General features: G+C 58.9%; 2 protein-coding genes across 3 annotated transcripts; both read right to left on the minus strand.

Moving 5' to 3' along the window:
• Positions 1–195: 195 nt before the first annotated feature.
• PRAM1 (PML-RARA regulated adaptor molecule 1) lies at positions 196–11,290 on the minus strand. The gene is given in 10 exon segments (XM_087867343.1): positions 196–373; positions 510–544; positions 650–683; positions 765–927; positions 1,074–1,182; positions 1,288–1,342; positions 3,864–3,940; positions 4,017–5,722; positions 7,560–7,604; positions 7,607–11,290. Coding segments are annotated over 10 exon segments (2,313 nt in total). The 5' UTR covers positions 7,658–11,290; the 3' UTR covers positions 196–335.
• Positions 5,581–16,098, minus strand: ZNF414 (zinc finger protein 414). 2 transcript variants are annotated; one of them, XM_087867341.1, is made up of 9 exons: positions 15,960–16,098; positions 14,922–15,234; positions 14,489–14,596; positions 14,269–14,374; positions 13,358–13,701; positions 13,227–13,277; positions 12,594–12,767; positions 6,629–6,681; positions 5,581–5,722 (listed from the first exon to the last, which is right to left on the minus strand). In XM_087867341.1, exons 1-8 carry the CDS (start codon positions 15,960–15,962, stop codon positions 6,668–6,670), a joined length of 1,113 nt encoding a protein of 370 aa, XP_087723467.1. In that variant the 5' UTR covers positions 15,963–16,098; the 3' UTR covers positions 5,581–5,722; positions 6,629–6,667. The 2 variants fall into 2 exon arrangements, with proteins under 2 accessions (XP_087723467.1, XP_045630419.1); XM_045774463.2 differs by lacking the exons at positions 5,581–5,722; positions 6,629–6,681 and adding an exon at positions 12,321–12,497.
• Between the last annotated feature and the right edge of the window lie 2,239 nt (positions 16,099–18,337).

The following is an 18,337-nucleotide window of genomic DNA, read 5'->3' on the forward strand; positions in this document are numbered from 1 at the left end:
TGCAGCCACTGCTTGTCATGTTTGCTTGTGGTGTCCTACCTTTGCCACCCTCTCCCTGCCACACTTTTCTGCTGGTGTTTATCGCGGAAGGGTGAGACAATGGAGGGATGGGGTTGACCTTGCAGACCCCCAAGTGTTGGATCATGACTCCGCTGTGTGCCAATCAGGAGGGAAAGAAAAGACAAGAAGCAGGAATTGCTTTAAATAGGAGCTTTATGTGGTTCATGTATGTAGGCAGCCTGGGTGGTTCTGTGACTGCCAGTCTGGGATCCAAGACTCCTGGGTTAGCGGGTGGCTTGGCTGGCCGGTTGTCTGGGTACCCACACCTGTGGGTCTTATCGTTCCTGGGGGAATGGTTGGCTCTCCAGAGGGTCTGCCGAGGAAGGGTGATTTGCAGTGACTCTTCTCCCCATAAACAGATAATGAGCAGCCCCAGGGAAATGGGGTGAGGGGTTTACCTCCTTCCAGGCACTGTGGTCCCTTCTAGCCTACCCAGAGCATCTACATACCCAGGAAGCCAACATCGTCATACACCTCCGTTTCCCTAGCAGAGAGCAGTTTGGTCAGTAAGAGTCACCTTGGTCCACTGACCACCCCACCCTCCCTGTGTGTCGTCCCCCCCCGCCCCCCAGTCAGGGCCAGTACTCACAGGGGCAGTAGAGCTGTTCTGGGCACGTAGCCATCTGCAAAGAGAGGGGGATAGGTAAGCTCTCAGCCTTGGTGGTAGCAGGTTTCCCTAGGACTTTCTGGCCTGGCTGACTTACATTTGCCCTTGGTGTCCCGGCACAGCATCTCATCCTTGTTGGTGTACTCGATCACTTCCAGGATCTCCCCACGCCGGATCCCCAGGTGCTTGCCACCCCCACGACGTGTCTTGGCATTGGGATCGATCATCATCCTTGTCTGAATCACTATCTCTCCCTCAAACTGGGGAGGGATATGTTAGAGCTTTTATTTTGTGCTGTCACCCCAGGAACCCCATCTTCTGAGGATGGAATTTGTGGGGCCTTGGTCAGTTGGGGCTGTGCCCAGAACTCCCAGGGCTCTTGTTTAGAGGATTCTGGTGTTCACACCTTGAACTTTTTCCGGAACTCCCTCTCGGCTTTCTCTGCCTTCCGGATCTGCTTCAGAGTCTTTGGGTCTGTGGGTGGCAACTGCTGTGGCTGGGGAACCTTCTCCTTCCTGAGGAATTAGGTGCTCCTGAGGTAGATGCGCTCCTCAGGGGCCCCCTTCTTGTCCTCCCAGAGTTCATCCCTTCCCTGTTCCATGCCCATTGCCCTGTGGTACCTGAGTTCTGGGTCTTGTGGTGGCCTGGGGGGTTGCTGGATAGATGGCACTTCATCTGGAAGCAGAGCGCTGAGTTAGGGCAGGGACTGTAGCCCAGCCTTCGTCTTGACGCTGGTGGCTTGATCGCGAATGAGCTTTCCCTGTGTCAGTTCTCAGGACATCCAGCCCTTCCCAGCCCCCACCCTGCCCACCTGTCCATCTTCTCCCCAGGCCTGCCTTCTGGGTTGTGAGTTCTAATGGATTGCCTCTTGTTTTCGTTAATTCCTACCGCATGGTAGGCATGGCAGGAACTGTTGACTACAGTACCTCATTTTAACTGTCACAACAACATTATTACTTAGGCTAGTAGGCAATACGGTCGTTCCCAGCTCACTGATAGGGTAATGAATACAGGCTCTGGGTGGTAAAGCAATCCTGCTCCAAGGTCATCTGGCTGGAAATGATAAATGCAGGATTTATTTGCAGGCTTTTGAGGCCATTTCATGTCTGTCTGCTAGAGTAGGTTGGCTTGGGAATTGTCATGGGATTTGGGTCAAAAATTGGGCAAAAGCATTTCTTAGAGCCAATGAAGTGGGTGTCTGAGAAGGGGCTGTGGGGTGGGGTGACTGGACTGACTGCTGCTGAGGTGGCACTGTGAGGGGTCTCCCCAGTGAGGGCTGACTTCCTGGCAAACTGCCAGCCTTTCAGGGAGGAGACTGCTGGCCTGGGGTTTAGCTTACAGCCAGAGCCTCATGAGTAGCAGTTGAGTGAAGGATCCAGAACACGAAGCCCTCAGCTTTTTGCTCCAGACTCCAGCCTTGGCCTGGTGCTGAGATGGTGATGCCATCTATAGTCTCACCCAGGACACTCCCTCTGGCTGCTCCCCCTTCTCCCAGAGGCACCCCAGGGCCCCTGCAAGCCCAGCACAGTGTAGAGCATGCCTCCGGGCGCCGTGGTGGAGGGCAGACTTGGCATACCTGCGGCCCAGACTTCCTGGCACTGTGACCCTAATCAGGCCACGCAGGTAAGGCAGGCTCTGAGGGGGACCTGTTGAGATCCTGGGAAAGAGCTAGGTCTGCTGGCCCCAGCCCCTTCCAGGGGAGCCCCAGGCAGTGCCGAGGAACCTCTGGAGTGGGGCTGGTACCACTCCAAAGTGGGGCGGAGTGGGCAGCTAGATTTGAAAAGGGCCAAGTAGCCTTTGGGACAATCTGTACTATCAGTGAGGGTGAGGGCCCACATACAGTGTTTCAAGAAGGGAGAGAGTTGAGAAGTCTATTTGAATGGAGTCTTGCAGAATGACTGGCATGGAATGGGGAGACGATTGTCCACAGACAGGGACAGTGAGCAGAGGTGGAGATGTTCCTGGTCTGTTGGGGATTGGGGAAGGGGTGGGCTATGCCTGCAAGGCTGCTGAAAGCAGAATGGCCAGTTACTCCCTTTCCCCATGTCCATGGCCCCAAGAGTGGCCCCCAGACCCCAGCCACAAGAGCCTCACCAGAGCGGAAGCAGGAGGAGCCCTGTCAGGAAGCTCTGCTAACAGAGGGTGTTGCAAGCAGCCCCTGAGGAAAGCCCAGGAGAAGCAGAAGGGGCTCGGGAAAGAGTAGTAGAGGCAGCAGACCCAGTGCAGGGGTGGGTGGGTGGGGAAGTGGGAGCATCCCAAAAGCACCCTTAATAAAAGGGTCCCCTGTAGGAAGCCCTTCCAGAGATAGGGCAGGGAAACCGTCTGGGAGCACAGGGCCTGGGCTCCTGTGTACTGGCTGTATGAACTGGGGCAAGTTGCTTCTCTGGTCCTCAGGCTTCCACATCTGTGAAAGGGCATGCTGCTGCCGTGGGGGCGGGGGCGGGGACGGTGGTGCATGTTCCGTGATGGTCGTGTACAGGGCTTGCATGCAAGTCACTCCCCCCCCCCCCCCTCAGAATTGGTGAAGGCATTAACCCTGCAGCTGGGCTGGAGACATACCTGCTTTGCCATTATCCTGCTCTTCAGGAGCAGACACTTGGGAGAAGGGAGACAATAGGGTCTTTAGGAACCCCAGAGCACAGAGTGTCTAGGACTGCAGGCTCAGGGGTTGCTGTCTCCAGACCATGCCTGAGTTCAGGCCCGAGTCCGACCTGGACATCTGGCAGTCACCTCCAGCACAGCCAGTCTGCTGTGGAACCTGACACCTTGTCTCCAACTCAGGGATACCTCCACTCTGCACCCAGGCGTTAGGCTTGAAACTTGGGCCTCATCCATGGCATGGGCTGGCTTGCTCCTGCTCACCCCTGCGTCACATGCCAAGTCCTTTCTGATTCTTCCACTGCTCTTCTCACACCTTCTCCCTCCACCCTGGGCCACACCCCTGCCGTGGCCACACCACGCTCACTGGCTGTTGGCCTCTGGGCTGCCTTACCTCCTGTTCTGCCCATCAGGAGCTGGTATGACTTCTCTGAAAGGCCCTTCCTGCCCTCTACTTTCTCCCCTGGCACTGCCAGGGAGAGGGATTGTCCCTCGGCTTCACACCAGCAGCATGGCAGAATATGCCCTTGCAATGAATGGTCCTCAGGTGCCCGGGCAGGATGGTCGGGCTGAGGGCTCAGCCCCACCACCAACAAACCTCTGCCCTTGGGGCTGCGGCTGGAGTTGTCCGTGGGCTCCATGTCCTCATACAGCTCGTAGACTTCATCCTGGTCCCTGCAGGAATACCTGAGGTAAGGGCCTCTTTCAAGCCCTCAACCTGCGCCAGGGCCCCTTTACTCCCCACACTCACTGCAGAATGTCTTCAGTCTGTCCCGCTTGGAAGTGGATTCCAGCAAAAGAACGGGTCCTCAGAGCTGTGGAGAGATGAGAGCGGGAGGGAGGCAGGCCCTGCCAGGGAGCCTCTTCCCCAGCTTTCTGCCTGGGTTGCCGTGACCCACCTGTGGCTGCGGCTGTGGCTCTTCGGAAGCTCTGGACATCCCTGGGGCCAGGGGGTAGTGGGGGCTTGGCTGGAGGGGGTCCCAGGCTGCTGGCTGGGGGCAGAGGCCTCCGCCGGGGTGGGTGGCTGGATTTGAGGCCCAGCCTCGACCCTCCACTGTGGGTGAGAGCTCCTGATCTTTGCTGCCTGGCTCCAAAGCCAGGGCTGAGTGGGAGCCTGGGGCGGGAGCCTGTGACAGCAGTGGGAAGTGAGCCCTCTGAAACAGAGCCGGGGAGGGGTGGCTTTTTAGGGAGATCACCAAAGAACTCGGGGTGCAGGTGCTTTTTGGGCAGAGCACTGGACTCGGGCTGCGAGAACTTCCGGGGGGGCCCCTGGCACTCAGGCTGCAGAAACTTCCCGGGGAGTAGGCCAAACTCAGGCTCTGAGGACACCCTGGGGAGGCTCCCCAGCTCAGGCTGTAGGGGCTTCTTGGAGGGTGCTTTGAATTCAGACTGCCGCGGCCGCTTGGGAAACACACTGACTTCAGGCTCTGAGGACCTCCTGGTGAGGTCACCAAAATCAGGGTGCAGGAGCTTCTTGGGGAGGTCATTCAGCTGAGGGGCTGGGATCTTTTTGGGAAATGTATTGAAATCAGGCTGTGAGGAGTGGGGCTGGGGCTTACTGGACTCAGGCTTCCAGGGGGGTGTCTGAGGGACCTCCCCGATCTTGGGCTGCGGCAGGGATTTCTTAGGGAGGCCACTGACCTGAGGCTGTGGGGGCTTTCTGGGGTACACACTGAATTCCAGCTGTGGTGGCTTCTTGGGAAGGGTACTGAAGTCGGGCTCTGAGGAGTGGGGGTGGGGCTCACTGGACTCGGGCTTCCAGGGGGGCGTCTGAGGGACCTCCCTGATCTCGGGCTGCGACAGGGATTTCTTAGGGAGGCCACCGGCCTGAGGCTGTGGGGGCTTTCTGGGGTACACGCTGAACTCGGGCTGTGGGGGTTTCTTGGGAAGGGTACTGAATTCGGGCTGTGAGGAGTAGGGGTGGGGCTCACTGGACTCAGGCTTCCAGGGGGATGTCTGAGGGACCTCCCCGATCTCGGGCTGCGGCAGGGATTTCTTAGGGAGGCCATCGACCTGAGGCTGTGGGGGCTTTCTGGGGTACACGCTGAACTCGGGCTGTGGTGGCTTCTTGGGAAGGGTACCGAAGTCAGGCTGTGAGGGGTTTGGGGTGGCCTCGTGGGGCTCAGGCTGCTGGAGCTTTTTGGGGAAGGCACTGGATTTGGGCTCTGGAGGGGGCTTGGCAGGGTTGCCAGGCTCAGGCTGCAAAGCTTTCTGAAGGACCTGGAGCTGTGGGAACTTCTTGGAGGGTTCACTTGGCTCGGGTTTGGAGGGTTTCCTGGGCAGATCAGTGCAACTGGGCTGCAGGGGCTTCTTGGGGTCCTCGCTTAGCTCAGGTGGTGGAAACTTCTTTAGAAGTTTGTTGAACTCAGGCTTCGGGGGTTTTTTGGGGAGTTCGCTCGTCTCCGGCTGAGAGGCCTGGAACTTTGCTTGAAGGCTCCGGAAGTCCTGATGGCTCCCCTAAGGGACATGGAGCCAGTCAGGCAGGGACTCACACAAGGTTTCTCCTAGCTCCTCTTCGCCACCCTTTCTCCTTGGCTCGCTCTCCTGTTGGCTGGGGCCTCCCACATTTGTCTCCAGACTCCCTGGAGTCCTGACCTTTCCACTTAGGCACTGCTTATGCCCCCAACTCACCCCCATCAGGACTCAGGCTCCCGATGCTCCCCCATAGCCTGCTGTTCCCACAGCCCTCCCCCTCAGTTGGTGGTGCCTTCCAAGTGTCCTTGAGGTACCCTGTGCTTTCATGCTCCACATCCCTAGTGCCTTCTGTTCTAATTTCAAAATGCATCCAGAATCCAGCCACTTCTCACTGCCTGTACCACTGTGATGCTGGCTGGAGGAACCCAGGCTCCTAACCGGTCTCCTGCCTCCCCCCCGCCCCCCCATCTCTGGCCAGGACCTCCCCCACAGCAGCTGGAGGAAGCCCCTCTGCTCAAAATCTGGCAACACTTCTTCATTTCCTCATGGTAAAAGCTGAAGACTTCATGAAGGCCCTAAACCGGCGATCTGCCTGCCTCCCTTACCCAGTTACCTCAGCCTGGCCCCCGCCCCTCCCCCCTTTCTCCAGCCTTTGTCCTGCCCCTTGCCTGGGACACGTGTCCCTAGGATCTGCTGCTTGCCTCTTCCACCTCCAGGTCTCTGCTGATATTTTCTTATTAGGCCTGCCTTCCAGACCACCCTCATTTAAAAAAATTGATATCCGCTTTGCAGAACTCTCCATTCTCCCCGACCTACATTTTCCTCTCAGTACCTGCCACTATGTATCATACAGTTTTACATTATTTCACAAATGTGTCTTGGCTTTTTTGTGTGTGTTCTCTCTGCACCCCACCCCAGCCCCTATGGAAGGTTAGCAACTTGGCTCACTCACTGCCGTCCTCCCGGTGCGTGGCACGCTGCTGGTGCTCAGTAGATATTTACTGAAATATACAGGATACAAAGGCATATACTCGGCCACGTCCAGTCTGATTGTCACAGACTTGCAGAAAGACGTGGAGAGAGACCTGGAGGCAAATGTTGGCTCAGAGTTTCACAGTCCGACGACACCCTTTGTTGACGATCAGGGCACTCACCGTTGACAGCACCCAGGAGAAGCGGCAGGCTGGCCCAAACCGCGGCACAGTCGGGCACGTGCCCCACCTCTGACATACCTGGTCCATCCCAGCTATGGTCTCGACTGGCCCCATGCTCTCCGCCACAGACACAGGCGGGTGCACAAGTAGGCCAGGCCTGCTCTGACCAGAGGGGGCCCTGCTGCAGCCCCCACGCCTGGCTTCACTTGGACCCTAGGAGACGGGCGTGGGGGGGAGGGCAGAACCGTGGAGACTGTGCTCCTGTCTGTGCCTCACTTTGCCCATCCAGAGAACGAGGAAAGGTAGCAATTCCCTCCTAGGGCCTGAAATGCCCCTATTAAAGCCCCCTTCCAGGTGGGTCGGAGTAAGGATTCCCGGGTCACGCACAGGACCAGAGAAATCAGGGTCAGCAGGTCATGCCGTGGGTGACTGCTGGGGTGGGGAGTGGGTGGCGTGTACTTGACCCACTGTGTCACCTGCAGGAAGCCCCTCCGCTCACCCTGGTCTCCTGTCACCAGGTTGCTGTTCATGCCGACCTGGGAGGAGAGTAGTCCGGGGCCGTTCTGCCTGTTCCCCCTATTCAAGTCCTAGCCCCAGCCTGGGCCCCAGCTGTCCCAGTGGTGCATCCTGGCTGCTGCCTACCTCTGGGCCTTTGTGATGGTCCTTGCTGTTTCCGGGGCTGAGGTGGGGTAGGGGGGCTCACCTAGGGCCGGGGGTTCACTCACCATGGCTGCAGGCGGGTGATGGGCCACAGGGCAAGTGAGACCCGAGCTGGGCCGCTGCCTTCAGGAAGTGACTGTGGCTTCTGCTCCACCGGCCCCATGGGGGTGGGGATGCTGGCGGGGTGGGGAGGGCAGAGGAGGAAGAAAAGGAGGCGGAGACAGCCCCTGCCTGTCCCCAGATCCTGCTTGGCACTTGAGTTCCTGTCCTGCTTGCTACTGTCTCCTTGGTCTCCGTGCTTCGTGCATCGGCTGTCAGCACATGCCCAACATGGTCACCAGTTGCTTGACTCTCTGTGGTTCTGGGGGCTGGCTGACTTCTGGTCCCCAGGGAGGACTCCGTGCCAGGCCCTGAAGGCCTCCTTGGGAGGGGGAGTTCTCTGGGGGGTAAGGGGCATGGTCAGCTTGGGGCCAGGAGACTCAGGAGTTGGGAGAGCGTGATGGGTGAGGCCCTTCTGCAGGCTCTTGTTGCCTCATCCGCCTGCCTCATTTCCACACTTCCCCACCGTTGGATTCTCAGCTCTGAGCGAGACTTCCCTATTATGGGGACAGATGTCACATGGGTCGTGGGCGGCTGTGGGTGGCAGAGGGCCCAGCTGGGATGGCAGATTTGGGGGTGGGTGCATTGGGTGAGTAGTAGCTAAGGCCTTGCCCCCTGGGGAGGAAGGGAGTCTGAGGACAGGGCGGAAAATGGAGACAGCAGGGAGAGTAGTGAAGAGGGGCCGAAGGGGGCGGGCAGAACTAGTGCTGTGGCAGCGAGCCCTAACCACAGGGCTTGGTCTGCAGGAGGTCAGTGACTTCGGGCACACAGACCGGGGGAGAGTGCAGAGCCCTGATTCTCAAGTTTGGCTATACATGGAAATAGCTTTAGAGTTTACGAAAAGATGGAAGGAAGCTCCTGGACATTCTGACTTAACTGGCCTGAGCCTGGGGGTTTCTTTTTAAAAAAGCTTATTTAAGGGACCCCTACACCCAACTTGGGGCTTGAACTCACAACCCCGAGATAAGACTCACACCCCTCTGACTGAGCCAACCTGGTGCCCCGAGCCTGGGGATTTCTGAAACACTTTGAGGGTGATTCTCATGTGCCCGCAAGTCACCCTGAGACCCTATTAAAGTACAGGTTCTGCCTCAGGTCCGTGGTGGAGCCTCAGATTTTTAAACATCCCAGGTGATGCCCTGGAGTAGCAAGGATGTAGAAGGATCCAGTCAGTCTTGAGGACACTGCATTCCCAGCTGGAGCCGTTCATTACCTCCCTGCCATGGAGGCCACAGGCTGCACAGTCGGAAAGGACTCCGCCTGTTTGTGTCCACCTTAAGATGCACAGCTGGAGGATTCTGGAGCCTCTGTGCTGGCCCATCCCCACCCCCATCCCTGCACTAGCAGGCATGCCCCGTGTGTCACATTCCCAGATGTGGGTCCCCTTGGAACAGGAGTCCTGGGAGACCAGGGATGATGAGAGTGGGTCTTCCCTGGGTCTCTGGGTCCAGGCAGCACAGACCCTCCCGGTGTTTGGTGAGTGAGGGAAATGAATGAACGAAAAGACGAGTATTGGCCAAGAGCATACAGTAAGTGCCCCATCAAGGTAAGCTAAAGGACTAAACGCCCGTGACAAGCTGGGGACTTCCCAGGCTCCAAGGCCAGCCACACCATGTGAATACCCCACGGCTTGGAACTCAAAGTTTGTAGGGTCTCTGTCTGGCAAGCCCTATTCCCCCACGGCCCTGAGGAGGTGTTCCCCCCACCTCCCCTTTGTGTTTGGAGCCTTCCTGGTGGCCCTGGGCTGGTCTGCAAAGTGTGGCCATGAACTTGGACAGGAGGCTCCACAAATAGGGCTGAGGAAACTGAAGCCCGAAGTGAGTGCGGGCTAGGGTCTGCCTTGGGGTTTCAGTGCCCGGGCGGGGAGGGGTGTGTGTGTGTGGAGGTGTTTGCTCCAGCGATCCTGTGAAACTCTGGGCTAGGGAGGGGTCCTGGGGTTCTGAGCACATGGAAGGTGGGGGTGGGGAGCCAGAGCGGGTGTGTTAGATCCTTGCGCAAGAGCAGGGGCATGCCTGGCTGCCCTGGTTATGGTCCGGAGACAGATGCGGTGGTGGTCTCCACGCTCAACCACAAGTGGTCCAAGTGCACGCAGTCAAGGAGGACTGAGCATGTGGGCAGCCAATCCTGGGGGTCGAGGGGTGCATGGAGGCCCAGGATAGGGGTGCTTGCATCCAGGTCAAAGGAAGGGTTCTGGGACGGGCACCTAGGAGCCTTATTTCCCCTCCTCCAGTCTGGTGGTGCTGGCACTGGTGCTGGACAACTGCCGGACGGTGGTTGGGCACCTGGCCGGACTCATCTGATGTAACCCACCTGGAGAGGCTCAGCCTGTTCGACGTAAACCCACGGTCTCTTATCAGCCTGCCCCCTGTTGGGGCACCCAAGCAAAGTGGATGACTGCCCTGATACACTGGCCTGTCCTTCTCCCTTCAAGACTGATACTCCTGGGCGCCCTCTGCTGGGCGGAGCCGGGCCAGGCTTTTTGCAGTTGGGGGAGGCGCGTCCTCCCTGGGATCAGTTTGGCTAGAGGGAGGGCAGGGGCTGAGGAAGACACTGGGAGCAGATTTCCCAGTCGAGCTGAAAAAGCTGGACATGAGTTGGGAGGGGGCAAGGGTAGGATGTTACTTTTGGAGTGAGCAGGGTGCCCAGGCCAGGTATGATCCAGCTCCTTAGGCCTCTGAGCAGAGTTTCAGAGGTTGCTGGGGTGGGGGTGGGGGGGGCACACACTGTCTCCATGGGAGGGGCTGTTACATTTACATGGGTGATGGGGTGGGGTGGGATACCTGGATCAAGAATGTTGGCTCTGGAACTTTCTGGAAAGGTCCTGAGAGACTGGGAAGTGGCACTGCCTGGATTCAGGGGTGGCTGAATGAGAGGGACTGATGGGGGAAGGGATTCTGATTACCTTGGAGACAGGTTGGGGTCCTGGGGGAGAAGACTGAACCCTGTCCCTGGAGATGTGGGAAAAGGGGAGGGTGCCCTTCGGGCCTCACTGCCTGGGTTTTCTTATAGATGGGAACTGTCGCTGGCTTCTAGGGTGGTACAGCATCAGTGAACTGGAACTGGGCCTGGCTCAGTCATCTTACCCTCCTAGCCTCACCTTCTCTAGCTGTAATATGGGCCCCTTGATCCCACGCCACTTCCTTCCTGCGTTCTTTGCTGGGGGGTGTCCCAGGCAGCCATGAGCTTGGTAGCCAGAGGGATGTGAATCACTCACAAACATTTCCCAAGCCCCCAGCGTGTCTCCCCAGTCCTTGTTTGAATCTTCATAAGGACCCCAGGGAGTAAGCATCATGACACACCCATCCTAAAGACTAGCAAAGTGAGATGCAGGAAGGCTGAGTCTTCTCCAGGGTCACAAAGTCCTGGTTCCAGGCTTCCAGCTGGGAAGAGGAAAGCTCAGGGCACCTGGAGCCCCAAGGTCCCCTGATGGCCCATGTGGCCCCACAGCGGGTGCTGAGCGATACCTGCCTCAGCATGGGCCCAGAGGTGCTGGCAGAACAGACACCTGGCCTGAGCCAGCTGAGTCTCAGCTACAACCCCATCGATGATGTTGCAGCCCTGAAGCCCCTTGTGAGAGCTCAGGCAGCCACACAGGTGGGCAGATCCTAAGGGTACTCAGGTCAGCTCCTTCCTTCAGAAGCAGAAGGGCCTCTGGAGCGTGGAGCTGTTCAGCTGCAAGGAGGCTCGGGAGTTCTTGCTCTTAGAAGGTCTGTGTTCCCCAGGAAGAGGAGGAGGAGGAAGAGGAGAGGGATGGGGGAGGGGATGGGGAGGTTCCGGATGGAGACTTGTGGGTTATTAGAACAAGGTCTTCATCCAGAAAGCCGTGGGGAGCCACTGAAGGCTACCAGGCAGGCATGAGAAGAGACCTGTTTGCAGTGGTGTTCGGACTGGGGGGAAGGGCAGGAGGGACTGCTTCAGGTACCCGAGGAGGGGGAAGAGGGTCAGGGGCCTAGGCCAGGGGACCATGGGGCTGGAAGACAGCAAGATGCAGGAGGTAAAACTAGCTTCTGGGGGTGGCTGCCCACAACACGCACAGGACTTCCACATTCAGGAGGCTTGGCCCACTGGGTTTTGGTGACAACAGGGCTGGGATAGCAGTGTGGCCCCAGATTTTGAACCCTGATCCAGGACTGATTTTCCATGAAGGAAGGGAAGAGGAGATCCTCGTGGCTGAAAGACTGAGAAAGGGGACGGGTGAGAAGGGAGGGAGTCCGGGCTCCCTAAGGTTGGCTTTGACCCACCCTCCTCCTCAGAGGTGACATAGGGGCAGAAGTGAAAGCAGGCAGCCAAAGATGAGGGTCTGGAGGACAGTGACAAAGGCAAAACCAGAGCCCCCGGGCTGCCAGCGTGCCCAGACCTGGGGGCCCTGGCACCACCACTTCAACCCTGTAACCTGCCAAGTCAGCACTGGCTTCGGGATTTGGCGGGGGGGGGGGGGGTTCCAGCAGGGCCAGCCCCAGCACTTTCTCAGGACCAGCCTCCCAGCCTGTCCTACTGACTGACATCCCATCTGGTTTCTGGAAATGTTGGGACAAGGGGCACTGGCAGTCCCAACTACAGCTGGATAGGGTAGCACTGCGCTGGAGACCTGGGTCCCAGTGTTAAGGTGACAGGGGAGTAGTGAGGGTGAAGGGAGGCTTGTCCCCTCTCAGAGTGTGAGCACCCCAGGACTGCTAGACTGGCCGGCTGCGCATCGGAGGGGCAAGGGACCCAGACACAGCACCGGCTGGCTCATCGCGCCTCCTTTATTGTCCCCCCCCCTCCATCTTAAGCCCCATTAAAATTACAAAACTACCCACACCCTACAGTCCAGCCCCCCCGCGGCGGGATTCAGAACGGCGAGAAAACCGGACACTCCCCCTCTGACAGCAGCGGAGACACCTTGGGTGCTAGCGGGACCGGGTCTGGATGGGGCAGAGGAGGAGGGGGCGCCTGAGCCTCGGCCCCGCCCCTCGCCTCGGGGCCCCCGCCCTCCCCACCCACGCGCTCCTCCGCCTTACCCGCCCGCGCGTCGGGGCGCGGCTGCCCGGGCCCCGGGGCCGCGGGGGCGATGGGGCGGTGGTCCTCCAGATGCAGTGTCATGGCGGGCCGCGAGGCCGTGGAGAAGGCGCACTGCATGCACGAGTAGCGGCCGCGCGTGTGCTCCCACACGATGCGGCTCGGGGCCGCGTGCCCTGCGGGCAGGCGGGGCCCCGTCAGTCCCGGCCCCGGAAGACCCGTCCACCCTCAGGGACGGTGGACGTGGACGAGTGCGAGTCAGACCTTTCCCCGCCTCCCCGTCAGCTCCCGGGCACCTGGCTGGTCTGGCCTGGCTGATGCATTGCTCCCGAACGTGTTCCCTCCTGTAATGGGGGGGCACTAAACTTGACTTCTCCGAATCCCCCACTCCTATCCCTGGAACCACCGCAGGGGAAGGACTTGTGAACCGGGCGCGGGTTTTACACGGAAACGCCGGCGCAGATGAAGGATCAGGGGCCAGTAATTTTTAAGGCAAAAATCTTGTATTTCGGGGGTAGCAGCTCTGGCCACCTGGGAAGAGGTAGGCAACGCTGCCTCCCAGCATCCCCTGGGCCCAGCAGGGCGCAGGACAGAAAAATCCCCTCCACCCTTCCCTGCTGGTCACCTGCACGCACCTGAGGGCGCGTCGGAGCCGCCCTGGGGTCTTCGCGGGCTGCCGCCGGCACCTGAGATAAACGGGCGGGTCAAGGTCAGAAGTCTGGGTGCGCTCAGCTCACCCTTCAGGCGGCCCTGTTCCCACACTCACCTTGGCTCTTCTTCCAGACTGCGGCGCTGGAGGCGGGCGGCCCGGGCGCCGCGGCCAGGAAGGGGCGCAGGCGTGGGGGACTTAGGCCAAAGGGCGCGGGGTTCAAGTAGGGCAGGAAGGGCCCAGTGGGGGCAGGGGCGGGGGTCGTGAAGGGCTCGAGCAGCGGGAACGGCAGGCCCGGCGCCGACGCAGTGTCGGACTCCGGGGGACGCTCGGGCGCCGGCGGCTCCTTGTCGAGGGCGGGGGGTGGCGGCGGGGCTGGGCTCTGCGCATGCTCGGCGCAAACATGCAGATGCTTGAAGAGCGAGCGGTGCGTGCGGAAGCGCAGGAGGCAGTTCTCACACCTGGGGGCAGGCACAGGGCTGGGCTAGGTCTCCTGGGGGACGAGGGTAAGGCCTATCCGATGCTACCTGGGGAGCCGCCGCGCGAGGGTGTAAGTAAGCTAAGGGAGCCTAAGGCCCAAATCACAGATCCCCCACTTGCGGGGAGAGAAGCTGGCTCTAAGCGCCCCCCAATGTGGCCGCGACCCTTCGGACCCATCCGGGTCCTTGCCCTGGGAAAACGAGGAAGGAAGTCTCAATTTTGACTTAGGTGGCCAGTTTTCTCCGAGAGAGGTCAGGAGGGACTGGGCGGAGACACACCACGTATGCCCCGCCCTTTCCGAGCTCCGCCCTCCGGGTCCCTGTGACTCGCTCCAGTAACCAGTCTCTTTTTGGGCAGGTAAGGGCAGGGCTTGCCCGAGCCACGCCCAGTGCCAGACTCAACACCCTCCACCCACCCTCGCCCGCCCCTTGAGGAGGAAGGGAGAAAGGCCTTGACCCCAGGTAGTGGCAATCAAATCAGGGGTGGAAGGAGCTGCCTGGGGCCTGATCACCGAGCACCAGTGGAAGTCAGGATAGTCAGGGTCTCACTTGAAGTAGCGGTTGGGTTTGTAGTGCAGCTTGCCATGTGCCACCAGTTCCTGCATGCTGGGGAAGGTCTCGGTGCAGCTGAGGGCGGAACAGCGGAAGAGCTTGCCTGGCAGGGCAGGAATGAAGGACAGAGGAGTGGAGAGGGGTGGCCAAGGCTGGCCTGGAGGCTCTGCCTGCCTCCCACCCCAAACTGCCTCCCCACCACCTACTCTGGCCCTACCTTCCAGGGACTGTGTGGGTGGGCAGTGGGTACGCAGATGCTGTGCCAGGTCGCGAACACTGGGGAAACTGAGACAGCAGCCAGGGCTGGAGCAGGGTATCTGCTTCCCTGCAGGATGCACAGAAAGGGGGGTGTCACCCACTCTTCCCCCGTCCACGCTGTCCCGAGTTCTGCCCCAGAGAGACATATAAGAGGCTGGAATTACCCTACTGGTTTCTTACCAGGGCCTTTACCATCTGCTTCCCCCACCAGACTGAGCTGCCAGAGGGCAGGGGCTGGGTTGGCTGGCTCATCACTGTAGCCACAGCCTGCATACACTTGGTGCTCAGTAAGTGGTGATTCCCTCTAGATGGGGCCCAAGTCTGGGATACTCTGTACTCCTCTCTATTGTTCCAAGGCCTGTGACCCCCCAGAAGGCTCCATCACAGATCACCTGGTTGTTGGCGTCGTCTGGGAGGCCTCAGGTCCTCGCTGGTCCCAGAGACTGTGCTGATCGGGCCAAGGCTGGATCCAGGACCAGGCTGAACACTGTCTGGAGCAGAGGGGGCACCCTGCTGGGTCCCTCCAGGCCCTCCTCGGTCCCATGTTGGGGGTGTGGCTGCCCGTTCAGGGCCTGGCTCCTCCCCCATGGAAGAGGAGTTGGCTGCTGCGGCCACAACGGGGGACAACACCTCCTTGTCAGTCTCACTGAAGGTGGACTCTGCAGTGGCCGGCATGTCGGGGCTGGGCCCCGAGGGTTCCTCCTCCTAGTGGAAGGAAAAGGCAGGGAGAACCCCTCTGGGCCCAGGTCGGCCTGGGCCAGCCAGGGGAACCCCTCCCACCCCGCCCAAACCTTTGGACATTCCTGAAGCAGCGAATGCCCTCGAGAAATCACCCGGTCAGCCCCCATTCTAAGGAGTCACCGTCAGGGGAGGGCAGGGGATAAGGATGGATTGAGCCCCTTGTGTTCCATGCTCTGGGAGGGAGCTGGGAGGTGTGCCAATTGCAGAAGGGGGTAGCTGTCAGGAATTACTCATGAAAGCAGCAGACCCTCGTCCCTAACTTGGGACAGGGGGACGCCCCTTACACGGCAGGGGCGTGGCCTACAAGGTGTGGGCGGGACGAAGGTTACAAAGACAGGGCTCCGAACAGGGCGCCGCTACGAAAACATGCTGGAGGGGCCAGAAGGGATCAAGTGGACTATTTGGGGACGGAAATATATATACCGGCCCGGCTCGAGCTGTGTAGTCGAACCCGGAGGTGCTAGGGGCCCGGCTGTATAAGGAACAGGGGCGGAGCCCGAGTCCTGTAGGTGTGGCCCAGTCGAAGCCGGGCCAGGAAGCCGGGGGTGGGGTGTGCCCCAAGTGACAGCCAGCGACGGGAGAGTGCCCGGATGTGGGGGCGGGGTCGGCGGGAGGGTGCGCGTGCGACGGGGCCGCGCCCCGCCAGTACCCACTGGTTCGCCGCGCCCGCACCCCGGCGCCGCGCTCACCATCCTCGACCCGCCTCAACCTCTTGTTCCTGCGGCTCCTGCGGCTCCGGCTGAGGCTGCGGCGACTGCCTGAGCGGCCGCCGGCTGGCGCTCACGTCGACGCCATTTTCCGCCTCCCAGATCTCGCGAGAGCGAGGGCAGGTCCTGAGCACAGCGCTCCTCGAGGGGGCGGGGCCTGAGATCTGGGTCCTGCGCGAGGAGAGCTGTGTAGGCGGCGCTGCGAGTTTGCAAGCGCAGCCTATCAAAGAGCGCACCTTTAAAGACCGTGTGCTCAGAGATCCTGGCGTAAAGTCCTTTTGGGCCTCTGTTCCCGTCTGCAAAATGGGTATCTTTATCCCCTGCCGTCCCGTGACCAGCTCTCAGCCGCTCTCCTTTTTGAAGAGGTGGTGTTGATTGGGCCGCTTCTTTGGAGAGAAATTGGCAGTGATCGTCAAAATTGTCAGTGCACTCAGTTCTGAATTGGAATGGGCCCCCTGTGATAGCCAGGGCAGGAAGCAAGCTGTTTGTCTTCCGGACAGGCGTAGTCTAAAGATGGAGACCCCTGGGTGGACTGGCGTGGAATAAGTCACCTATCCATCCTACGGTCCTTGAGCGCCTAGGTGTGTAGACGTTGGGGACCCAGAGGTGAACAGAACAAACATCCTTGCCCTCAGGGGCCTGATCACATTTTCAAATGGGGAAACAGACAGTGAGTCAACAAATGCAGAAAACCACCTTAGGGATATTACGTGCTACAAAGGGGAGGAAAAAAACCAACAACCCAGAAGGGCGAGAAGTCTCTGTGAGTTGAGTTTTGAACTCTTACCTGATGGTCAGGAAGGAGTGAGCAAATGGAAGGTCAAGGGACTCTGGGAAGTGGATAGCTGTGCAAATGTCCTGAGGTGGGGAGGGACAAGCTTGTCTTTTTCAAGGACCAGTGATGAGATCAGCTCACTGCAGGAACAGAGTGGAGGTGAAGTGTGGAAGTCAGAAAGTGAACTTGGTGCGGGGAAGGTCACACAGGACCTCGTGAACCAGAGAGAAGTGTGATTTCTATTCTCATCATTGATGTATTTTTAGCAGGGGGAGGTCCACCATCTTGTTTGGAGGATGGGCAGTTGGGAGGATGGTAAAGTGGATCTTTGATCTCAGGTCTCTATAATACATTATTTAACACTCAAGAGGTGTCTGTTGCGTTCTGCGCAAGTATAGACTTTATGTGCAGTGTATTTGCATCTGTGTACATAAGATGTACCTATGTGCCTTTATATGCAGAGAATACCATTAGAAGGAGACATTAAAAAAGTGGGGAGGGGAACAGAGATTTTCAAGTGAGGGAGAGACAGACTTTTCATATGCTTTGTGCTGTTTGAATTTTTAAAAATGTGGTTTTGATTATCATTAATACAGTTAAAAACTCATAAATCTAAAAAAAACCCAGATCGTTTGACGCAGGGTGGAGGTGTGTTTGTGTGTGGAGGGGAGGTTGGTGCAATCTGGGGAAGGGTGGGGTGAGGTCTCAGAAGGACATGGACCCAAGGAAGGGAGAGGAGGGGCCAGGCTTAAGAAATTCGGTAAGTCAACAGGATGTGGGGCTGTGGAGTGGGCAGGGCCAAGGTGATTTTGAGGTTTCCAGTCTGAAGATGCTGTAACCTAGATGTGAGGCCCAGAAGGCCCTATTTCCTGTAAATGGGGTGACCTCCATGGCAGTGGGGCCCTAGGGCTGTACCCCAAAATGTCAGGGGGGCAGGCAGCCTGCATGGTGAGTTCAAGGAGTGAGGAAGGAGGTGGAAGCCCCGATTTCTCCTCAGCACCAGGAAATGCCCAGCTGATGAAGTCGATGGCTCCTGCACTTCCTCCCCAGCCTGTCCAAACATCTCAGTGTTGCCGAGGGAGACCTACACGCTGGTGGTTGGGCTGTGGGGGGGCGAAAATCAGAGATGGAGGAAACCAGGGACATTCAAGGGACTGGCTAAATGCTTTTGTATCATGATTGGGTAATAAAGAGCTGTTGAGACCCAGTTGCAAACTTGGGGGATTTTTTTTTGGGGGGGGCCACGCTTTGCTTCCCAAGGTAGGTATGGAAGAGAGAGGGTTCAGATCCTGCAGAAGGTGCTGCTGGCCAGTCTTTCCCTGATACCTCATCTCCCATCCTCCAGTTGGATAGGTGTCCTCTGCCTGGAGTTCTCCTGTCACAGTGTGGATCGCTGTATGTGGTGTTGGCCATCAAGATCTGCCGACCCCAAGCCCTTTTCTTCCTTCTTGTCTCCTCCGGCAATGCACACTCTCTGCATCCCATTCCCCTGACCCAGCCCCTGTCCCTTCTCTGGCCCAGGCCTGATCCTACTGGTTTGGCTCCATCTCTCCCAGACCGGCTGCTCTTTGAGGGTCTGAGCCCA

This window comes from Ursus americanus, chromosome 14 (assembly GCF_024610735.1).
Source record: "Ursus americanus isolate L20-20 chromosome 14, mUrsAme1.1.p, whole genome shotgun sequence".
Taxonomy (NCBI): Eukaryota; Metazoa; Chordata; class Mammalia; order Carnivora; family Ursidae; genus Ursus; species Ursus americanus.

What these genes read in the sequence shown, in the direction of transcription:
- ZNF414 (XM_045774463.2), bottom strand. An exon ending in AAACCCAACCGCTACTTCAA is followed by an intron (nt 13,702 to 14,268) that starts GTGAGACCCTGA and finishes GCCTGCCCCCAG; the next exon opens with GTGTGAGAACTGCCTCCTGC. An exon ending in CGGCTCCGACGCGCCCTCAG is followed by an intron (nt 12,768 to 13,226) that starts GTGCGTGCAGGT and finishes GCCTGCCCGCAG; the next exon opens with GGCACGCGGCCCCGAGCCGC.